The 22,236-nt window shown below is 45.3% G+C and overlaps 1 protein-coding gene across 2 annotated transcripts in view; it reads right to left on the minus strand.

Annotated features, from left to right (window-relative positions):
- Window positions 1-4,888: 4,888 nt before the first annotated feature.
- The window catches only part of pdzrn3b (PDZ domain containing RING finger 3b), a 189,239-nt gene continuing 171,891 nt past the window's right edge, over window positions 4,889-22,236 (minus strand). Inside the window, exons 4-10 of one of the 2 annotated variants that reach the window (XM_084316341.1) lie at window positions 19,732-19,985; window positions 18,079-18,166; window positions 13,271-13,369; window positions 11,727-11,789; window positions 9,499-9,600; window positions 8,168-8,284; window positions 4,889-6,778 (exon numbers count right to left, since the gene is read on the minus strand). In XM_084316341.1, coding sequence (XP_084172467.1) covers window positions 5,231-6,778; window positions 8,168-8,284; window positions 9,499-9,600; window positions 11,727-11,789; window positions 13,271-13,369; window positions 18,079-18,166; window positions 19,732-19,985 — 2,271 coding nt within the window. In that variant the 3' untranslated portion in view covers window positions 4,889-5,230. The remainder of the gene's footprint in view (window positions 6,779-8,167; window positions 8,285-9,498; window positions 9,601-11,726; window positions 11,790-13,270; window positions 13,370-18,078; window positions 18,167-19,731; window positions 19,986-22,236) is intronic. The other variant, XM_084316342.1, reaches the window with a different exon arrangement.

The following is a 22,236-nucleotide window of genomic DNA, read 5'->3' on the forward strand; positions in this document are numbered from 1 at the left end:
TAATGGCTTAAAGAAAATAAGAATCCATCGGTTGGTTGTCATTTTATAGCGTCGTGAATATAAGGTTTATCGCGCTTTTCGCCTCATTTTTTTTCTGGGAAGCTAGATATGAGGCTAAAAGCTAGTCACGTTATATCAAACGCCATTTCTGCTGTATATATACGAATGAAATAAAACAAACTGCGTAGCATCCGGACTATTACAGAGCATCTATGGATGAAATGGGGGCGGCGGGGAACGCCGATTAGTATTATTGATTAGCAATACAGTGTACGTTCAGGTAGCCATTTTCACTGATCGATCACGTTAGGTTTTAAAACAATGTCCAATCCAGCTGTAATTTGGGGGAATAGTATCCTACCGTCAGGCCATGTGATCGCCGGCAGCATTTCGTCATTAGTCATCAGAATCTGGTATATCGATATGTCCATTGGCTAATCATAAATCCCATTATTCCAGGCTGAAATATGCGTTCAGTAACGTGATCAAAGATGGAGGGTGTTCGTTTGGAACCGAGGCTCATATGAAACGCCCCAGGCAGTAAAATAATTTTTTTTTACAATCGCCCTCAATGATACTGCAGTGGAGCGATGGCGCCCCTAAGCGGATCTGGCCAGTATTGCATGTTTCGAAAATCAAATATGTGGGTAGGTCCTGCAAGTTGATCGCGGACGTTAATAGCGTTATTAATATGGAATAAAACAATAACAACTCGCCACGAGTTAACTCGTGGCTCTGGTCCTCAACGGGTGGAATCGAAACACGTATATATACGTGGACGGTCCACATAGTGTTAAAGGGACCAGTATGTAGGATTTAGTGGCATCTAGTGGAGAGGTTGCAGATCGCAACCAACTGAATACTCTCATTGGGCCTCATTCACCAATACTCTCTTATTATTTTTCTTATATTTTTTCTTAACCGTCTGTTAAGAGAAAAATAAGAAAAGCCACCGCCGCATTCATCAACCCATTCTTAACGTCCAAATCTGTTCTTACCCAGGTGTGTTGAATGATGAATCCCACTCATTCTTAAACTCAAATGCACGTTCTGGCTCAATTCATTTGCATACAGACACGCCCAACCAGTTCCTTATAAGGCGAATGAGGCGTGTGCAAAACCGCAGAGGTTCGGCATCTGATCCATTCAACAGGAAGCGATTTGCGACTGATCTCAAAATTTGATTAGATTCAAATGTATTGTTATTGTACAGCACAATTACAATACACCATCCAACCAGAGTGGATAAATAAATGTTCCATGATTAAATACATATAAATAAATAAACGGCATAGCGAGGCAGTCTCAGCGCATGATGAGTACTGTAAGATGCTTTGCTGGAACTATTCATTTCGCACATATACTATACGTGCAAAATGAATCGTTCCAGCAAAGTAGGCTTTGTCAATACTGAACAAGGCTTGTCAAGAGCCAACCGTGCAGTACGTTGGGAAATACCGGACCTGTCATCTCTCTCTGAAAGGTCCCTGTGGCTAAAACCCAGAGTGGGCTCAGAATTTGTAGGTGTGGAGGCACAGGATTTGACCGGCGTGTGTTGTGTTAGATTGCATCTAAAAGGACCGCTCTTGACAATCTGAAATGGTTAAGCAGCCACTCATCTGGCAGTGCGCATATACCAAATCCATTCTGCTACAATGGAACGCAGTGTGTGCAACGTGGGTCAGAGTCGGTTGTTTATTTATTTATTTTTACTGTTTGCATATACGAGGTGGTCCGCAAATGTTCTTGATAACAATCTAGTGGTCCGCATAAACAAGAAGTTTGGGAACCACTGATCTAGACGATCCATAAATATGCGCTCTATGCGTACGGCCTGGGTGGCCAGAGCATCTAACTGTTCTAACAGCAATATATAATCCATTTCAGAAGCAGAATGCATGCAATAAGTTATAATAATAATAATAATAATAATATAATAATAATAATAATTGAAAAGTTCTGGGTTTTTAAAGTCGTATTTGGGGGCAATTTACCAATGGTAGGCTTTTAAATAAATCTCTCATCAGGGCAAGAGTTTCTTATCTGGGTAAGAGTGCTCTCGACCACTCTTAGAATTTGGTCTTGCCTAAGAGAAAAGCAAAAATAAGAACATTGCTGAATCCCAGGTAAGAACAAAATAAGAAGAAATGCTAGCTAAGAACAAAATAAGAGGAAATCTGTTCTTATATCGCTTCGTGAATGAGGCCCAATCTCGTTGGTTATCGCGGCACGTATTTTCTCATACACAGCCTCTTCAAAGAGTTTTACAAGATTGTGAATAAGGCTACTAGGCTCAATCTGTTCTGGTTTAGTCAAACGAGAGCTCAGGAGCTTGCCTGTCATACTGAAGCAAATCCTACATGAAAAGATAAGTAAAACACAAATCACATTCTACTGTAAACCATGAGGTTGCTAAGGAGTGCAAAATCCAGTTGTTTGATAGTTTTTTCTATGTTGAAAGACAACGGCACTAGTTGAATCACTCATCATCCCCAGCTTCTTCAAAGAAGTACATTGTACATCATGAAAAAGGTCAGCCTTTTCTAGAGGCAAACAAGACTGCAGGAGCTTTGCCTGTCATCCTGAGATCAAATCAAAGTTATTGAACGAGGCTCGCTTGTGAGCTGAAGGGTTTGCATGGCTGTAATCCAGCTTCCTTGGTTTTTGAACGTTATGTTAATGAGCCAATGCAAAAGAGGAGGCATGGATGGAAATGTATGGATGTTTTTACAAACGTATCGAACAACAGTCTCGTTGTAGACGTGAATTAGCCTGCAAAACACTTAATCGTGGTGGTTTGCAGAGTAGATCTATAGTTGAGCAAAATAATAAGCCTACTTCAGGCTTCATATGACTGAAAGTTATTTGAACAACAAAGATAGGTATGGATTCGGCTGAATCCTCTTATAGGATATTAGTGTGGATTAGTGTAGTTTTGATATTTTAATAAGCTGTTATTAGAGCCTATTTGGCTTGTTTGTGGTATATGGGGCTTTGTTTTCCATCTGTTAGTTTGGGTAGTCCGGCAGGCCAGGAAATAATTTAAAAGGTGAATCGACTCTACTCTCGGGTCAGCCCAAATGAATCGATTCTGAATCGACTCTACTCTCGGGTCAGCCTGAATTAATTGATTCTGAATCAACTCTACTCTTGGGTCAGTCAGCCCGAATGAATCAATTCTGAATCTACTCTAATCTTGGTCAGCCACAAATGAAAGAATCGGTCTTCCCATCACTACCTGGCGCCAATGCAACATTACCCACTGTGTTGGCAAGAGCACAGAAAAAAGGGACATTGGTGTATTTCCCCCCTGTGCTTCTCTCAAGCTGCACAGCTGTTCAAACCAATCACAGCTCCCTGGAGGATCAACACAGCGAGCCCGTGGAGGAGGTGCTCGTTCTTTACCACTGCTTGGAGCGTCGTGCCCCCATATGTGAACATCAGCAGCTTCTTGTTCTCCTGCACTTATGTCCGAATGTCTGGTGAATGTGTCTCATCCTGCGTGGAGGTCGGTTCTGCTGCATCGCCACATTTCACATGAGCTGTCAAAGTATACTAAATTGATTCTCAAATACTTATTGTCGGGGCGGCTAGGTGGTGTAGTGGGCAAGGTGCTCGCCATCAACGCTGGAGACGCTGGGTTCGAATCCAGCTCTCGGCGTTGCTATCAGCTTGGCTGGTCGTTCATACTAACACAATTGGCAGTGTTAGGGGTGGGAAAGCTGATGGGTGGGTCCTGGGCGTTGTGGACAGCGACCCCTACAGTTCGGTTGGGGTGCCTGCACAGCGAGGGTAGGATCTGGAGGGAGGTAGTGTGACCTTCCACACGTTACACTCTCCCAGTGAGAATCTGCGCTGCCAGGCTGGCTGCCGGCTGGCTGCACATGCGTCGGAGGAAAACATGCGACAGTCTCCGGACCAACAGTAGGGGGGAGTGCGCAACAACCAGGAAGGGGGTTGGGAATTGGCATAACGACTAACAGTGGGATGGGAGAAAAATCGGAAAAAAGGAGGGGGGGAAAAGATTAAAAAAATAAATAAAATAAAAAATACTTATTGTCAAATACTATTTTCAAATAAGCCTGTGATTCTTTTCTGGCACTCATTATATTGCCTTATGCAGCAAACACCTTCCATCTGATCTGTTTTACCACATGTTGGTTAAGATTTTCTTAAGTACTATTTGATCCAGGTCTCCTTTTAAATACAATTCCAATCTGTTTTACCATGTTGTACTGTATATCAACATAGTACACCCAAAACATATCACACATTTAAAAATACAGACACCGTTTGAAAGCCCATCAAATATAAAACAATAATTTATTATTTCTCTCATTTTACAAGACATCAAATTGTGTGGCTAACTAAGGATTTGTTAAGCTGTGTTACTTTGCTCGATACATGGAGTCCTACAAAAGGTAAGGAGACTACAATGTGCTTCAACAATAAACACAGAAATATTTCAATTTCAACAACATGAGAGGAATGTCCTCCTCTAGCCATACGTACACAAGGATATTGTTTTATGATGGTCGTCTATAGTATGTAACAGATGGTACTTTGCTGGCTGTGAAACCTTTACAAAAAACAGCACCGTTGGGAGATATTAAAATAAAGAAAACAAAAAGTTGATTTGTTACAAAACAAAACATTGCTTTGTTAAGTTTACAAAAGTCCTGTTGAAAAAAGGATAATGGTTTGACCTTGAGGGTAAATATAATTGTGTTTCTTTCAATAAGCATAAGGTATGCATAACAGTACAATACTGATAAGAGATACGTGTTAAAAACAAAATGAAACAAAGGTGTAAATGTTGGGTGTTTACTTATGGCACATGGTCTTAACACATTTTCGAAACCTTCCAAAAGACCCATATATTGTATCCCCCCCCCCCCCCCCAATATTTGTCAAAAGAGCAAGCACAAAAGGTAGAAAAGGCTATTGAAAGCATTTGAAAAACATTTCTCACATCATTCTCAGTCATGTCATATTCATCTCTAAAAGTCCATCCATGGAACTCTTACCAGGCCACCTCTCCACCACTAGGGCGTCAAAAGTTCCTTCAGAAAAGGCTTTTCTTGTTATCATATTTACAAAATGTTGCCACATTGAACGAGGCAGGAATCTCTACCCCAATTGGTAGTGTCCTATTTACAGTACATACACCCCAGGCCCTTCTCATCTGGCTGCCGTGGACCTGGATCTAGACCTGGACCTTGACCTAGATCTAGACCGTGGTCACGGATAGGAGGGAGTTGTAGACTCTTGTGCCATCTGGCGACTTGGTGCCGTGGGTCAGCAGTTCTTGGATGGTCATCCAGTTGTCAAAGATTTTCTTGTTCCTCTTTTTCATCATCTTTTTATGGCTCAGTTCGATGATGTTGGGCTCCTTCTTGTCCTCCTGGGCGGCCAGCTGCTCCCTCAGAGAGTCCGCGCGGCTCTGCTTCATGAACTCGCGGCGCTGCTTCTGCTCCTTGGAGCGCACTGCGTGCTGCTTCCTCTCCTCCTTGCTCCAGTAGCGGCCCATCTTCAGCTCGCTGATGGCGTCGTCGTCCGTCGTCATGCCGCTGCGCTCCTCGCGGATGCGCAGGGCACGCTCCTTCAGCAGCTTGTCCCGCACGGGCCGCTTGGTGATGTAGCGCGTCCCGTCACTGCGGATCTTCACCTTCCACTCCATCTTGGGGTCCAGGTCGCTGGGGGAGACGGGGTCACGACACAGGCTGACCAGGCTCATCTGGCTCTGGGCGTACTCCACGGCTGACTTCTGCTGGATCAGCTGCATGTAGCTCTGGTAGTGCTGTGCGTGGGCCGGGATGTGGGCGTGTTTGTAGGGTGAATGATTCCCCCGTCCTGATTTACTAGGCTCTCCTTGCTTCCTCTCCTTGCTATCTGTTTGCAGGCCTCCATCAGAATCCCTGGAAGAAGCTTTGGTCCTGCTGGGGCTACTAGCCTCCTGGACGGGGGACAGTAGGGGCTTGAGCATCCTGCCGGGGCCTACGGATCCCGAAGCCCCGGCTTCACCCTGGTTCTCAGCCCCACGGCGGAGGGAGTTGTCTGGAGAAAGCTCCAAGGTGAGTGGGGTGCTGCGGCAGCTCTCGCCAGTATTATAGGCACTAGAGCTGTCCTTGTCCGACTTCTCGGGCAGCTCGGTTATGTCGGACAGCTCGTGGCGGCGTGCGTCAATGCTGGTGTTGTAGTTGCGGAAGCCGCTGTTGTGCAGCATCCAGGCCTCGCGGTACTGCTCCCTCAGCTGCTGCATCTTGTGGGCGCGCACGATGTTCAGGCACTCCAGCTCGATGCTGCGCAGCTCCTCGTTCAGCAACTCCAGCTCCTTGTCCACGCCCTCTTGGTCCTGGCCTTCAGCCCCGCCGCCCTGGCAGTACAGACCCTGGCTGCCGGCCCCGCCGGCCTGGCAGTACAGACCCTGACCACCGGCACTCCTCACCTGGCACTTCAGCTCCAGAAGCTCCCGGAAGCGCTCGCACTCGTCGGCCGGGATGCCCAGGAAGTCCGTGTCGGCGTAGTCCGCGGAGATGAAAGACTCGCCACTGAAGGGCAGGTCGGCGCTGCCCAGGGTGTCCTGGCTGTAGGTCAGTTTCCTGCGGCTGCCCAGCGTGTTGGAGGCTGTGGTCTGGTCGTCGCCCAAGTTCTCCTGCTCGGAGCTCTCGTCGTTGCGTGTGCTCTCGTCGGTGCGGCCCACGCCGCTGTCCTTCTCGTGATGGTTGGACAACAGCGTGGCTGTGTCTGTGGTGCCGCCATCCTCCTCGTGCTTCTTCTGTGGCACAAGACAGAAAGGGTCAGACAAAAGGAATAGTACTGCATTTACTGAATAATAATACTGTCTACTCTAGTGGCACAGTAGTAGGCATTAACTATTCTTCTACGTGATACAATACTGTAAATATGGATTTGTAATTGCAGTGGGTAACAACACAGGATATAGTGGATAATTATTCTTCTATTTATATTATTTAGGCAACAAATTAAAAGAGCTTTTGTTCTGGTACAGTGTAGATTTACTCAGTGATGAACAGTGCTGGGCTTCTCATAGTCAACATAATAGCCTCTGAAAAGACTAAAACCTACAATAAATTTCTCCTACTCTAAAAAAACAAACAAATACAGCTCACAAATTTTAAAATGTAAAAAGTACAATGCGTTCATCGCAACAATGAATTATGCCAAATCAAATCCAAAGCAAAAACTACTTTTTTTGTGGAAGTTCTATGAGCTATAATCTGGTGTTGGCCAAATTGACCATAACTGTAAGTAGGAACAATACATTGATTGCATGGCAAAGAAATGACACTTCCCGTATCCTCTAAGTAAAGATAATAGCTGTAGCTATTAGCTATTATTAGAGTCATTATAATATTTTTCCATTACCGTCCATCTGCTAAATGAGCAAATGCATCCTCCCCATGTTTCAAAACATAATAATATGACTGTGATTACTGAGTAACATGAAACACTGTGAGGGCGAATGACCTTATTATGGATTGAGGACAGTGAGGTGACGTTGCTCATTATCTGAGCAGCCAATCATTGAGCCAACCTTGTATTCCACACGGCACCAGACACTAAACCAAAATAGTGTAAAGGTATTTTTAGTACCTTATATAATATACCATGATTTTCTAATCAATCTTTGAGTCAAAACAGACAAAAGAGGAGGCATGTCACTGTATGTGTCTTTTCACATGACAGCCACAATCACTTCATACATCAACTGTAACTGAGCAGATGTTAATCTCAGTGAATTTGGCTCAACCTATACAATCTGCAGCTGACATATGTGTTAGTCTAGACTGATTATGACACTAGGTTGCTTGTGTGTGTGTGTGTGTGTGTGTGTGTGTGTGTGTGTGTGTGTGTGTGTGTGTGTGTGTGTGTGTGTGTGTGTGTGTGTGTGTGTGTGTGTGTGTGTGTGTGTGTGTGTAGTGTAGTGTAGTGTGCTGGTTCATGCTGTGTGTGTGTGTGTGTGTGTGTGTGTAGTTTTCAGGTTCATGTTGTGTGTATGTATAATTGAATTGGTGAGATTCAAATAAAGCATTTATTATGTGCAAGTGAGTGTCTGTATGTCTGTGCGTGCGTGTGTGTGTATGTGTGCGTGCGTGTGTGTATATGTCTGTGCGTGCGTGTCTGTGTGTGTGTCTGTGTGTACCTGCTGCAGCATGCTGGCAGTGAACTGCATGGCCTGATGGTGCTGCTGCTCCAGCATGTCCATATGGAGGTCATCCAGGAAGTCGTTCCTGTCATCATCCATCCAGCCCTCATCCAGCTGACACACACACACACACACACACACACACACACACACACACACACACACACACACACACACACACACACACACACACACACACACACACACACACACACACACACACACACACACACACACACACACACAGGGTCGGGGAGACGGTTAACCACATGCAAATGATCAACTCTGGTATAATAACAGTAGAATAATGGGTATTTCGCTGAGTTTCGACACAGAACCTTGTATGTTTTTACCCGGCTGATAGTCATAGAGTTTTGTAGAGTAAGTGAATATGTGATTTAATAAACAGATTTGTTCAATTGTGTTTCCCCGCGTTATATTCTTTCTGTGTTATAGTGCTGCCAGAGATGTGATTATCATTTTCCAGTCATGATAACTAATAACAAACGTTTAACATTTTCAGCATTGAATTTTATTTTTGTCAACTTAAGACCCAACTAACTACTGATTAGTTGACTTAAGTCAGATATGGTCAGAATATCACATACCATTATATCACAATATTTTCCTTCGTATTTTCCTAATTTTCATGGTGCGTTTTCATTCAAAAGGGTATACTTTAATCCAATTTCATATCTCAAAATATGTATAATACTGAATTTTTTTTTTCTGTATTTCGTTTTGTTGTTGGCTGTATGTGGTTGAATTGCTGGATGTATAATTTTACAATTTGTAAATATTGTGGATGACGGTATAGTAGAAATCCATACCTTTGCATGGATCCATGACGGTATACCATCATATTCAGTCTACCTCCTCCCAGCTCTAAGCTGACTAATCGCCTATGAACAAACCCCTGCCTACTCGAGTATCCCGAATAATATCAGAATATAACGTAGGGTTGGCGGATGAACCAAACATTTACCGATAACGACATTATGAATCTCTTGCCGACTTAATTTTGTCCCTATCGATATGTCTCGTAAGTTATGTTCCTCCAGAGCAAAGGCTGTTTAATTTTATGCCCCTATAAAACAACAAATCACATGTTGAAAGACAAACATTTCAAACATGTTGACAGATGGGCCAACACCATGGAGAATGTGGTATTTGTGCACTGGTGCAAAAAAAGAAATCCATTTTTAGTTATCATTTCATTTATCGTTTACCGAGGTAAATGCGATAATATGCTGTGATATTGATTTCAGGTAATTCCACCCAGCTGTATATTCATGCGAATGTAAAGGCATCAATGGCGTCCTTGTTACCTGGATCTCTGGCCGAGCCACCAGTAGGCAGACATTCCGGTTCTCCTCACTGGTCAGCAAGGCTACAGCATCCTCACGGTTCTGGATCTCTATCCCATTGATCTGGAGGAAGGAGGGGAGGGGGGGATGAGACACCTAGCATATGTTCACACATTCCTAGCCCAGGGCTATTCTACGCCCTGAGGGAAGGACTGACCCCCAGGCCACCGTAGCTCCTTTTCACATACATAAAACCCAGGGGTAGCCTGGCTCTGGGGAAGGCCTATGTATGGCAGCTTGAGGCCATGTCCACAAAACATTTTTCACCCCTCCATTTTCAAAACAATTCCTGTCCACAGCAACAGTGTTTAACACATTCTGTGCCACGCCTCTTCCGGGAAACGGCTATGCGGTGCCACCCATTAAACTAATGGAGTCAGTCACCTTGTTTGTAGAGCTATAACTATATTCTATATTATAGCTATGGATACAATACTATAGTAGTTTGACACTGGGTTTCTTCCGGGCAAGATGCAAAAAATAAATGTTTTCCCCATCCATACGTTCCCGTTTTATACCGTGGTGAATATGAGTGTTATTTCGGAATGATCCGGGCCAATTCCTGAGAGGCTGGTTATAAGCCGCAATGTGTATTATACTAAATCCATGATTTAGGAATATGTTATGGAGTAGCATTACACACATACGCTTGGATCGCAATGAAAACATTCTTGGATCAACGCAAGATTGATACCATATAGCCCTTACCTTGACTATGATGTACCCCGAAAAGAATATTCCAATTATCTGATCGCCATTCCAAGTATTGATGTCCATCGTTTCGCCAACATAATCCAACACAGAATCCACCATGGGAGTAATTGTTTCTTCTCAATCCGAGCATTAGAACCGCTACACTCCGGCAAAGAATAGTCCGCCCGGACCTATATAATCGACGCACAGCCAAAGACTCAACATTTCAAATGGTGCTCGATACCTCCGCCTGGTAGGATGCGGCCGGTACTGCACCTTCGGATTCCCAGTATGCATTTTTCAGGCAACACACAGCTCCTTGAGATTGAATAGGGTATTAAAATAGAAAAAATACCGATATTGTCCAACTCTTAATTTCCGATACCGATATATGCAGGGTTTCCCCCCCCAAAAACGGAATAATTTCAGGTAATTAACATTACATATCTCTTGTCGTGGAATTAACAACATTATGCATACTTTTAACAATAAATAAAATAAGAATTAGTTCTTACTTGCTTGCCTGGGTAAAGGTTAAATAAATGTCAAAAAATTTATTAAAATCTTTTATTTTTAAATTTTCTTTGAAAACCGATACCGATATTTTCCGCTATTACATTTGAATGCCAATATCGGCCGATAATATTGGTAGGCCGATAATATCGGACATCCCTAGTCATGATGTTAGCAATTTCCAAAAGCTCCAAAAGTTTTTGAAAAAGCTCAGTTTTCAGTGACTGCGTTTAAAAAATATTTGTATACGTGTGGACATGGCCTGAGCCTTAAGTTAGAGTTAACCAACTGGCATTTTCTGGGATTTTAGAAGTCAAGTTCAAGGTCAACTTTATTTATATAGCATATTTAAAACCAACTGAAGTTGCACCAAAGTGATTTACAATATAAAAACAGAAATAAAAAAAAATACAAAATACAGTATACCGCTGCTGTCGGGACAAAACCTCATAACTCCATTTTCTTTAATTTTTTTTAATTATATAAATCAACTCCGTAGATCATCCTCCATATGTGTGTTTGGGTTTTACAAAGTTTAAACAATGGGAAAGCATTAAACCGATCATCTGTCTAAACCTCCTAACTCTATTCACCCTCAAATCTGTGTTGGTTTTTTCATCTGCTGAAAAGTTGGGTTTTTGGAGTTATGAGGTTTTGTCCCGACAGCAGCGATACATAAAATCAAAAGCTGCAAATACATTAAAACAATCACGACAAGCCTCAAAATGCCAATGAAAACAGGTGAGTCTTTAGCTGAGCTTTAAAATTCAACAAAAGTTGAAAATTCTAAAGTGTGAAATATTCCTTATCCCAGGTCTAGCAGTGCAGAGGACTCTGAATGAATGCCCCTCTTAGAGAAGGGACAAGTGTAGTGTGAAAAGCCTTATCAATGGCAGCTTCACAATCACAATATACTGGCTGTTTGCTGTCTGCAGCCTGGTAGGTTTTCAGACCTTCCCCTGCAGAACTCACAGAGAACTTACCTGGATGATTCTGTCCCCTTCTCTGATTCTGCCGTCCTTCGCTGCAATGCTGTTTGGGTCAATCTGAAGCAAATGGAGAATGAGGGCGTTATCTTTTTGTTTTCAGTAGAAGGACCGTTTGACAGCCTTGGGGGTCGTTGTAGCCTATGTTTATGTCAAAGTTCACATCTAGTATAACTACCTCATGGTTCACTGGTCTATGCACTAGTGGTAACTGCAAACTCATCTAATAATCCCTACACAGCTGAACGCATTAACATATGCCACGCTGCTAAGACTCAGGGGCTAAAATCTTTAACATTTATATCACGGTATAATTTGAAGGATAGACGGTAACGGTATATATCACGGTATATTCATTTATCTTAAAATGTCTATATAAATGCTTCTGAAGGGGTAAAACACTGGTATGGCAGCTATTACTGTACTCTTGTATTACTAGGACATATTTCACATAGTACAGAGGTATTTTAAGAACGTTTATTGTGCAAAACTGCAATATCAAAATGCAAAACCTTTTCTCAAGTGTCTGCTGGCAGGTAACGCATATCTTGGATCGTGTTTTGACCATGTCTTTAAAGCCCTTTCTATCGACAGTTTGAAAAGGAACCATGTCCTTACACAAGTAAACAGTGACAGCGTTTGTTATGTCGGTCCACCGCTGGCTTTTTTTGTCATTGAAACATAAATAATAATAATAAAAAAAATATTCTGTTACAGCTGCTGACCTATATACTATAGCTAATGTCCATCAATATATTCCTTTGGAATAAAATAGGTTCAAGAATCGAATCAGGATTGTTAGGAGAGAGAGAGAGATGCTAGGAGTGGAGCCAACGTTAGCTTGCTGAGGCTACATCAACAGGCTGCTAGGAGTCGAGCTAACGTTAGCTTTCTGAGGCTACATCAACCGTTAACATTACTTAAGATTTTAGCGCGACGTGGGCATTCCAGTATGGCGAGGATGCAAAGCATGTTAGACTATTGGATCCGTCACAGAGTTTACATTACACATAGAAACTGCGCGACTCGCGAGAGAAGTTGTCACAGCTGTGTGCAACGCAGGGCTGAAGAGCTAGTTCGCTCTGGTCCGCTCTGTTCCGTGTCTATTATGAAATGATAGCGCGTTGACACGCCCATGGCCGCAAAGCCTCTGTGCTCCTAAATAATTTTTCCAGTTCGCCCATATCTATCTTTAGGGGCAATATGCGAGTGAAATAGTCGCACTGTAGAGCCCTGCCTCAGAACGCTAACGTTAGATCCACTCCTAGCAGCCCCCTCCCTCCACACTGTGGTTACGTCATTGCTACTTTAGAGTTGCTCTACCGGTCACAAGGTATAGTCAAAATCCATACCGTAGCGCAAATTCATACCGTTTATACAGTCCACCCTACTGATATATCTACATACAGTCTATTGTTTGTTGTGCTTTCCTGGTGCACTTCATGTGAAGTCCTGATGTGTTACTGAACCTCTTGCTTATATTCCACCGCAGAACGTCATCTATTTGGTGAATTAAGTGTTTTGTCTTGAGTCTCGATTACCTCGCTGACGTAGATCCCCGTCTCGTCCTCGTCGTCCGTCCTGTAACAGACGGTCAGACCCAGCTTGTCCTGGATGTTGGCTCGGTACAAATCCACTTCCTATGATGACCCGCCCAAAGAAACACACAAGATCCACAAAAACTCAGACTACATCCACAGACATGTCAAATTCCATCAAACCACCAAACATCAAACTGAAGTTATATACATCAAACTGAAGTTATATACATCAAACTGAAGTTATATATATCAAACTGAAGTTATTACAAATGGAATTCAGAGTTGTTTTAAGTATGCAGTCATGTCCTTTGGCACACACACGCATGCACGCACGCACGCACGCACGCACGCACACACACACACACACACACACACACACACACACACACACACACACACACACACACACACACACACACAGTCTCAGTGACGGCATGAGGAGGGCAGCAGTCTCTCCTATAGTCTCAGTGCAGCATGAGGGATGCAGCAGTCTCTCCTGTAGTCTCAGTGACAGCATGAGGGAGGCAGCAGTCTCTCCTATAGTCTCAGTGCAGCATGAGGGATGCAGCAGTCTCTCCTGTAGTCTCAGTGACAGCAGCGTGAGGGAGGCAGCAGTCTCTCCTGTAGTCTCAGTGACAGCATGAGGGAGGCAGCAGTCTCTCCTGTAGTCTCAGTGACAGCAGAGTGAGGGAGGCAGCAGTCTCTCCTGTAGTCTCAGTGACAGCATGAGGGAGGCAGCAGTCTCTCCTGTAGTCTCAGTGACAGCATGAGGGGGGCAGCAGTCTCTCCTGTAGTCTCAGTGACAGCATGAGGGAGGCAGCAGTCTCTCCTATAGTCTCAGTGACATCATGAGGGAGGCAGCAGTCTCTCCTATAGTCTCAGTGCAGCATGAGGGAGGCAGCAGTCTCTCCTATAGTCTCAGTGACATCATGAGGGAGGCAGCAGTCTCTCCTGTAGTCTCAGTGCAGCATGAGGGAGGCAGCAGTCTCTCCTGTAGTCTCAGTGCAGCATGAGGGAGGCAGCAGTCTCTCCTATAGTCTCAGTGCAGCATGAGGGAGGCAGCAGTCTCTCCTATAGTCTCAGTGACAGCATGAGGGAGGCAGCAGTCTCTCCTGTAGTCTCAGTGACAGCATGAGGGAGGCAGCAGTCTCTCCTATAGTCTCAGTGACGGCATGAGGGAGGCAGCAGTCTCTCCTGTAGTCTCAGTGACGGCATGAGGGAGGCAGCAGTCTCTCCTATAGTCTCAGTGCAGCATGATGGAGGCAGCAGTCTCTCCTATAGTCTCAGTGCAGCATGAGGGAGGCAACAGTCTCTCCTATAGTCTCAGTGACAGCATGAGGGAGGCAGCAGTCTCTCCTATAGTCTCAGTGACGGCATGAGGGAGGCAGCAGTCTCTCCTATAGTCTCAGTGACAGCATGAGGGAGGCAGCAGTCTCTCCTATAGTCTCAGTGACAGCATGAGGGAGGCAGCAGTCTCTCCTATAGTCTCAGTGCAGCATGAGGGAGGCAGCAGTCTCTCCTATAGTCTCAGTGACATCATGAGGGAGGCAGCAGTCTCTCCTATAGTCTCAGTGACAGCATGAGGGAGGCAGCAGTCTCTCCTGTAGTCTCAGTGACATCATGAGGGGGGCAGCAGTCTCTCCTGTAGTCTCAGTGACAGCATGAGGGAGGCAGCAGTCTCTCCTATAGTCTCAGTGCAGCATGAGGGAGGCAACAGTCTCTCCTATAGTCTCAGTGACGGCATGAGGGAGGCAGCAGTCTCTCCTGTAGTCTCAGTGACAGCATGAGGGAGGCAGCAGTCTCTCCTGTAGTCTCAGTGACAGCATGAGGGGGGCAGCAGTCTCTCCTATAGTCTCAGTGACAGCATGAGGGAGGCAGCAGTCTCTCCTATAGTCTCAGTGACAGACAGCATGAGGGAGGCAGCAGTCTCTCCTATAGTCTCAGTGACATCATGAGGGAGGCAACAGTCTCTCCTATAGTCTCAGTGACAGCATGAGGGAGGCAGCAGTCTCTCCTATAGTCTCAGTGACATCATGAGGGAGGCAGCAGTCTCTCCTATAGTCTCAGTGACAGCATGAGGGAGGCAGCAGTCTCTCCTATAGTCTCAGTGACATCATGAGGGAGGCAGCAGTCTCTCCTATAGTCTCAGTGACAGACAGCATGAGGGAGGCAGCAGTCTCTCCTATAGTCTCAGTGACAGCATGAGGGAGGCAGCAGTCTCTCCTATAGTCTCAGTGACAGCATGAGGGAGGCAGCAGTCTCTCCTGTAGTCTCAGTGACATCATGAGGGAGGCAGCAGTCTCTCCTATAGTCTCAGTGACAGCATGAGGGAGGCAGCAGTCTCTCCTGTAGTCTCAGTGACATCATGAGGGAGGCAGCAGTCTCTCCTATAGTCTCAGTGACAGCATGAGGGAGGCAGCAGTCTCTCCTATAGTCTCAGTGACAGCATGAGGGAGGCAGCAGTCTCTCCTATAGTCTCAGTGACAGCATGAGGGAGGCAGCAGTCTCTCCTGTAGTCTCAGTGACAGCATGAGGGAGGCAGCAGTCTCTCCTGTAGTCTCAGTGACAGCATGAGGGAGGCAGCAGTCTCTCCTGTAGTCTCAGTGACATCATGAGGGGGGCAGCAGTCTCTCCTATAGTCTCAGTGACAGCATGAGGGAGGCAGCAGTCTCTCCTATAGTCTCAGTGACAGCATGAGGGGGGCAGCAGTCTCTCCTATAGTCTCAGTGACAGCATGAGGGAGGCAGCAGTCGCCCATAACTGGGAAGAGTCCCGTTTGTCACTTGTCAACACCTGTAATCTAGGAGATGCAGCCTGAGATACCAGGTGCAGGCAGTTCCTCTGGGGGCCCGGGGTGCTGAAAGGGTTAATCCTGTCAACTGTTTTCAAAGCGTTGATGCTGAGCACTGAAATCTCCCCCCTTAATCTGCTGCGGAACAGAATAGAATACTTAACAGTTTCGGGGTAAAAAAAAATGTAAATACAAAAAAAAGAAAAGAAAAACTAAAGGGATTTCCACAAAACCTACAGGAAGTATGCTTTTAATGAACGCTGTCCACACAGTGAGATGTGAGAACAAAAAAAAACTTTTAATCCAATCGACTACACTTGGTATAACTCCCTTTACTCCTTACAATGGTGGTCTGAAAAGACTCTCGCCTTACCTTTCATCTAGATTCCTGTCCAGACTAGTTCATTCCTTTATTGTGGCTCTGCAGAATAAGCTCTTTAACAATGTTGCGTAATGTCATTATGCAAATGAGCCACCAGCAGTCAAGTGCAGCGGGCGACGGGGCCCAGGGGCAGCAGCGGCCGGACTGGACCTCCCTTAAAGGAACACGCCGACATTATGGGAAACGTGCTTACCCAGTCTGACAAGAAGATAGATACTAGTTTCCTCTCTGTGCGCTCAGTAGCTATCCGGCTGCAAGATAGCCTAGCTTAGCACAAATTAATGGAAGCAGAATATGGACCAGCTAGCTGTTGACCAAAAAACACCTCTCCCAGAGTTTTAAGCTAGGCTAGTGGTCCGTATCCGCTTCCATTCATTTGTGCTAAGCTAGGCTATCTTGCAGCAAGATAGCCTTCTACTGAACACAAAGAGAGGAGATTAGTATCTATCTTCTTGTCTGACTCTGGAGAACACGGTAAGCACATTTCCCATCATGTTGGCGAGTTCCTTTTGCGACAGGGGACATACAGTATATATTGAGATAGAAGAAAGTTTCAAGGTAGGTCATTGACTCCTTGAGTTTGATCTTAACAACCAAACCAACCGGAACAGAGATCCATGAAGGGAGGTCACTGGGTCTTTAGTCACTGTCCCCGAGAGATGGAGTGTCTCTTCACAAGGACACTGTGTGCGGAGGACAGGGTCAGAGAGTTTGTCTGTGCTTCACGTCTGTCCTTGGCCGGGCAGAACTTCACCTCTCCGCTTCAATTAATAATACACTATTATTCATTACTTATTGTCTCGTTTTACCGTCTCTGTTCCTGTTCTGTTCTTCTTTATCTTCTATACTGTTTAATTTAGTCTCTGTTCCTGTTCTATTCTTCATTATCTTCTATACTGTTTCATTTGGTCTCTGTCCTTACAGCACAATGGCTGCTTTTATTTTGATCGTCAATGTACACAAAAAGCTATATAAATCAAGTTATTCACATGGTCATTATTATTAATATGACACTGAACTAGGGGCTTGAAATATTCTGTGTGTGTGCGTGTGTGTGTGTGGGGGGGGGGGGGGTCAGAGGTCATCTGAGGAGCACACCAGGGACCCGGGAGTCTATATCTCCTGGCTACCTCCTTTATGTAGGCATTGTTAATGAGCGTCATCAGATCAATCACTGCAGACCTATTATCTGTAGCATCCAATTAGACAGTCTGCCTGATCTCCATCGTGCCACGGAGCCGTAACCCCCCCCCCCCCCCCACCTTCGCCAAAGACGTATTAGGTTCTTGTCACTGATAAGTAATGATGTCACTGGTTCGCATCTGCTGGAACAAACAAGCCACTCGATGTCTGTCTGTCTGTCTGTCTGTCTGTCTGTCTGGGCGCCGCGCGGGGGGCGTCTTCATGGGCAGAGCGAGTGGGCCGCTCCCATCAATAACTGTGACGCGTCAGGAGACGGCGGAGACAGAGGGGCCCTGCGGCGGCGGCGGCCGGAGACACAACAGAGGCTCAGTCAGAACGGAAGGCCCCGGCGGCGGCCGCCTGCGTGTCCATCTTCATCCTGCGAGGACGGCGGAGAGGGGGGGGGGGGGGGGAGAGGGAGAGAGGGTGGAGGTGAAGGGCGTGCAGTGTTACCTCGTACTCCAGCTCCTCTCGTTCCATCTCCTGCTGTATCCCCTCCAGGAAGTCGTTGGGGTCGAAGTAAGCGTGTCCTGGAGGACGCCTGAGGGGAGTAATGAGACAGTGAGATCTGCTGGAAAGTAGTACAATGCTATACAATCTCCAGAGACTAGTAGAGACACAGTGTTTGTTTAGTTTAAGCACAATGACTTGCCACACTGGTGCTAGGAACTAGACAGAACCTGAATTTAAAGACACACATATCAGTCTGTTTAGATTTAATTTAATTCTGCCCCTTAATTGAAATATTACATGAAAATCTTAAAAGGAAATAATCGGTCTCTTTTTCATTTGGAGACGTCAGTCTTGAATCAGATACAGCAGTGCCCTGGGGCAAATCGCTAATTAACATGCCACGTTTTTAATTCGATTCTCAAATCAATTAAATAAACCATGATTGATCATTCTGCCGCAGTGTGTGTGTGAAGGTCCAGGGGCCACACAGAGAGAAACAAAAAGACTGAGAGCGTGAATCAATATGCAAATACAAATGAACACACAGCCGTCTTAGCGCAGCTGGGTTTCCCCCGGGACGTGTTGCGCCCCCCCCCCCCCCCCCCCCCCAACCTCCTTAAGTGACAGGCGGAACAATTCCATGAACTCCCGCAGCAGACGTGGCTTGAATCCCAACGCGGCTCGACGCGAGACGTCTCTATCTTAATTAACGGACACTTGCGACAGGTTCCATTGAGTGTGGCGGCGCCGTGACCTTTTCAGAGTAGGAGAGGTCTGGAAGTAACGTTTCTCCTTCTGTCCCGTATCCTTCATTATGTGGGAAAATGACCCCATCGAGGAGGAACGGGACGCGGTTTACTCTTTGGTACGTCTTACGAGCCAAGCGGGTCCAGTGAAAGAGAAGTGCGTTTACTCTGCTGCTGCGCTGGTGGTGCCCATCAGGCAGTGAGTCAGGGACGTAAAGGGGAGTCATCTGTATCTAAGAATCGGGCCATACAGTCATACATACTGTAAATGTTTCCCTTTCATATAACTGAGACCATGAATTACCTACAACACAGAATGGTTGATTTAGTTACAAAGAGACATTTTCGAGAAACTTTTTTTTTTTGATTTCGTGATAATGAAGCATTTTGTAAGGCTTGTTTTTGATGAAGCCACAATATAAAAAAAGGTAGTGTTTCATATTATTTATGTGTTCTCTACTCACTCCTCCGGCAGCAGGTACGGTTTCATATTATTTATGTGTTCTCTACTCACTCCTCCGGCAGCAGGTACTGTTTCATATTATTTATGTGTTCTCTACTCACTCCTCCTGCAGCAGGTACTGTATCATATTATTTATGTGTTCTCTACTCACTCCGCAGGTACTGTATCATATTATTTATGTGTTCTCTACTCACTCCTCCGGCAGCAGGTACTGTTTCATATTATTTATGTGTTCTCTACTCACTCCTCCTGCAGCAGGTACTGTTTCATATTATTTATGTGTTCTCTACTCACTCCTCCGGCAGCAGGTACTGTATCATATTATTTATGTGTTCTCTACTCACTCCTCCGGCAGCAGGTACTGTATCATATTATTTATGTGTTCTCTACTCACTCCTCCGGCAGCAGGTACTGTATCATATTATTTATGTGTTCTCTACTCACTCCTCCGGCAGCAGGTACTGCTCGAGGACAGCCATGGTGGGCGCAGAGGCGGGCAGCTTGGTGAGGGCCATGATGTGCTGGAAGGTGATGTCCGTCTGGGTGCTAATGTCCGTCACCTGGGTGTCGGCCGCGGGATTGGCCGGTTTGGGGCGCGGGGCGCGTCGCAGCACCTGGACCATGATGGGCTCCTTGGCCGCGCGGAACGCCTCCACCGCCTGGTCATGGGTGGCTTTAGACAGGTCTTTACCGTTGACCTGTAGGGAGAGAGTGAGAGAGAGAGAGAGAGAGAGAGAGAGAGAGAGAGAGACCGTCATCTCCTTGACTACTACATGCTCCACTGGTCTAACTGCACCAACGTAACAGGGTGAGTGCTGTGTGTAATGAGTTGGGTTCACGGAGAAGACATGACACAAAGAGAGAGAAAGTCTTTAGCATTCTGTTAGCATTCTCAGTATGGGAAATAGTACCTTTAAAAAAAATTATTTATCTTTTTTACTCATTGAGGTTGCTTAAGTCCTGTATACAGTACATATCACAAATCTGATTTATACATAAACCTACAATCATATGGCAGATGATTAAAACTCCATATCATTACGAATGTGTCCACACAAACACAGCGGCAAAGCTATATTTCACTTGAGCTGTGAATTACTAGTCCTGCCTTGGCCTGCTTTCCAGGGTGGCAGTCCACAGTCCAGCTGAGCAGAATAGGATCTTAATTAGGAAAGAGTCTCTCTTTAATTAATCAAGGTAGTTAGCGGGCCCTGCGTGGAGGAGAGAGCCCTCATTAACTAAGTCATTTCTCAGCAGAGGATAAATTCGACCTCCTGTCGGAGACAGTGGGGTTGGTGCCGCGCGTTAACCTGCAGAGATTAATTTGAGCAAGAAAGGGCCTCAGTGTGTCACGGAGAAGAGGCTAATTAAGTTCAGCTGCACCACTTAAAAGGCTCTGTGTGCTAATGGGGGATGTGTCCTCTCTGTCTCCACTCTGAATACACAATGCCACCAGAGAGAGAGGAAGACTTAAATAAAGTGTCTGTATGAACATGGAAAAAGATACTTGAGCGTACTGGTATTCTTGCCTCTTCACCCGTATGTGGAAATAATACAAATGTCAAGCTTGTATTGCCCACTATGAGAACCTGTGGTAAATATATATAAAGCTGTGCAAACCTTTGAAATCATATATCGTCAACTAGGGTTGCACCGATACAGACACTGGTATAGGATATCTGTCCATCGGTATTGCAGAATTTCCCCCAATACTAAAGCCCAAACCCCAGAGAAACCATGTTATAAACATGTTATAAATGAAAACTAAGTGACTTGATTTGCTGCATTTTTTACACATAGCAGCATGTTAGATCTCTCTAATAGGTATTAGCCTTATCTCAATAACCTTTGTCCCATGACCCCAAACTGATGGTCTTAAGTCTATACTGTTCAGTAAAAGCAGTGAATACGATTGGTAACTCTGAATTAGGGCTGACCCCGATTAGTCGAATAGTCGACTAGTCGATCAAAAGGAGCCGTAGTCGAATGCAAAAAAAAATATATATATTATAATATATTTAATTAAAAAAAATTATCATTCTTTCCAAAAGCAAAGAGGCCTAGAAGCGTGGCTAACGCTAATGGCGCGCATACCAGAGGCAAACTGCCTAAGAAAACACTGAAGGCACTGAAAGAGGATTTCACCCATCTAGACTAGACAAATATTAAGATGTATCCATCAGTGGATCAATTGCATGCTTTCGCAGAGGACAAGGAGCCTTCAGTCGACTCCTTCAGAAAGTAAATTTCGGCCAATCAAAGTCGACTATCCAAATCCTTAGTCGGGGACAGCCCTACTCTGAATCATCCCAAACAGAGAGTTTAGGACTCGGAATCGACCGCACGCAATTCTCCATCCCTGGCCGTCTAGCACCAGGGCACGTGCTGCCAAATCAAAAGCTAAAAGAAAGAGGGAAAGAGCGTAATAACCCAGAGAAAGACTAGCGGTAGTAGTGTCATTAAGATGCCAGAACAGCAGCGTACGAGACGAGCGCGTCTCCGGCAGCTCAACACTCTGCCTCTCGGCTTATCACAGTGTGCACAGAGCCACAGCCAGTTCCGCTCTCAATCATCACATCATTGGGAATTTGTTGGTTTGTGATTCCTGGATGTGAGAGAGCTTTGATAGGATCTGAGCCCGGGGCTCTTCTCATCCACACAGGCTCTCTCCACACACGCTCCACACACACACACGCTCCACACACACACACACACACACGCTCCCCGCTCCTCCACACACACACGCTCCCCGCTCCTCCACACACACACACACACACACACACACACACACACACACACACACACACACACACACACACACACACACACACACACACACACACACACACACACACACACACACACACACACACACACACACACACACACACACACACACACACACACACACACACACACACACACTCCCAGAGAGGAATGATGGAAACA

The sequence above is a fragment of the Notolepis coatsorum genome (genome assembly GCF_963971535.1).
Source record: "Notolepis coatsorum genome assembly, chromosome: 6".
NCBI lineage: Eukaryota > Metazoa > Chordata > Actinopteri > Aulopiformes > Paralepididae > Notolepis > Notolepis coatsorum.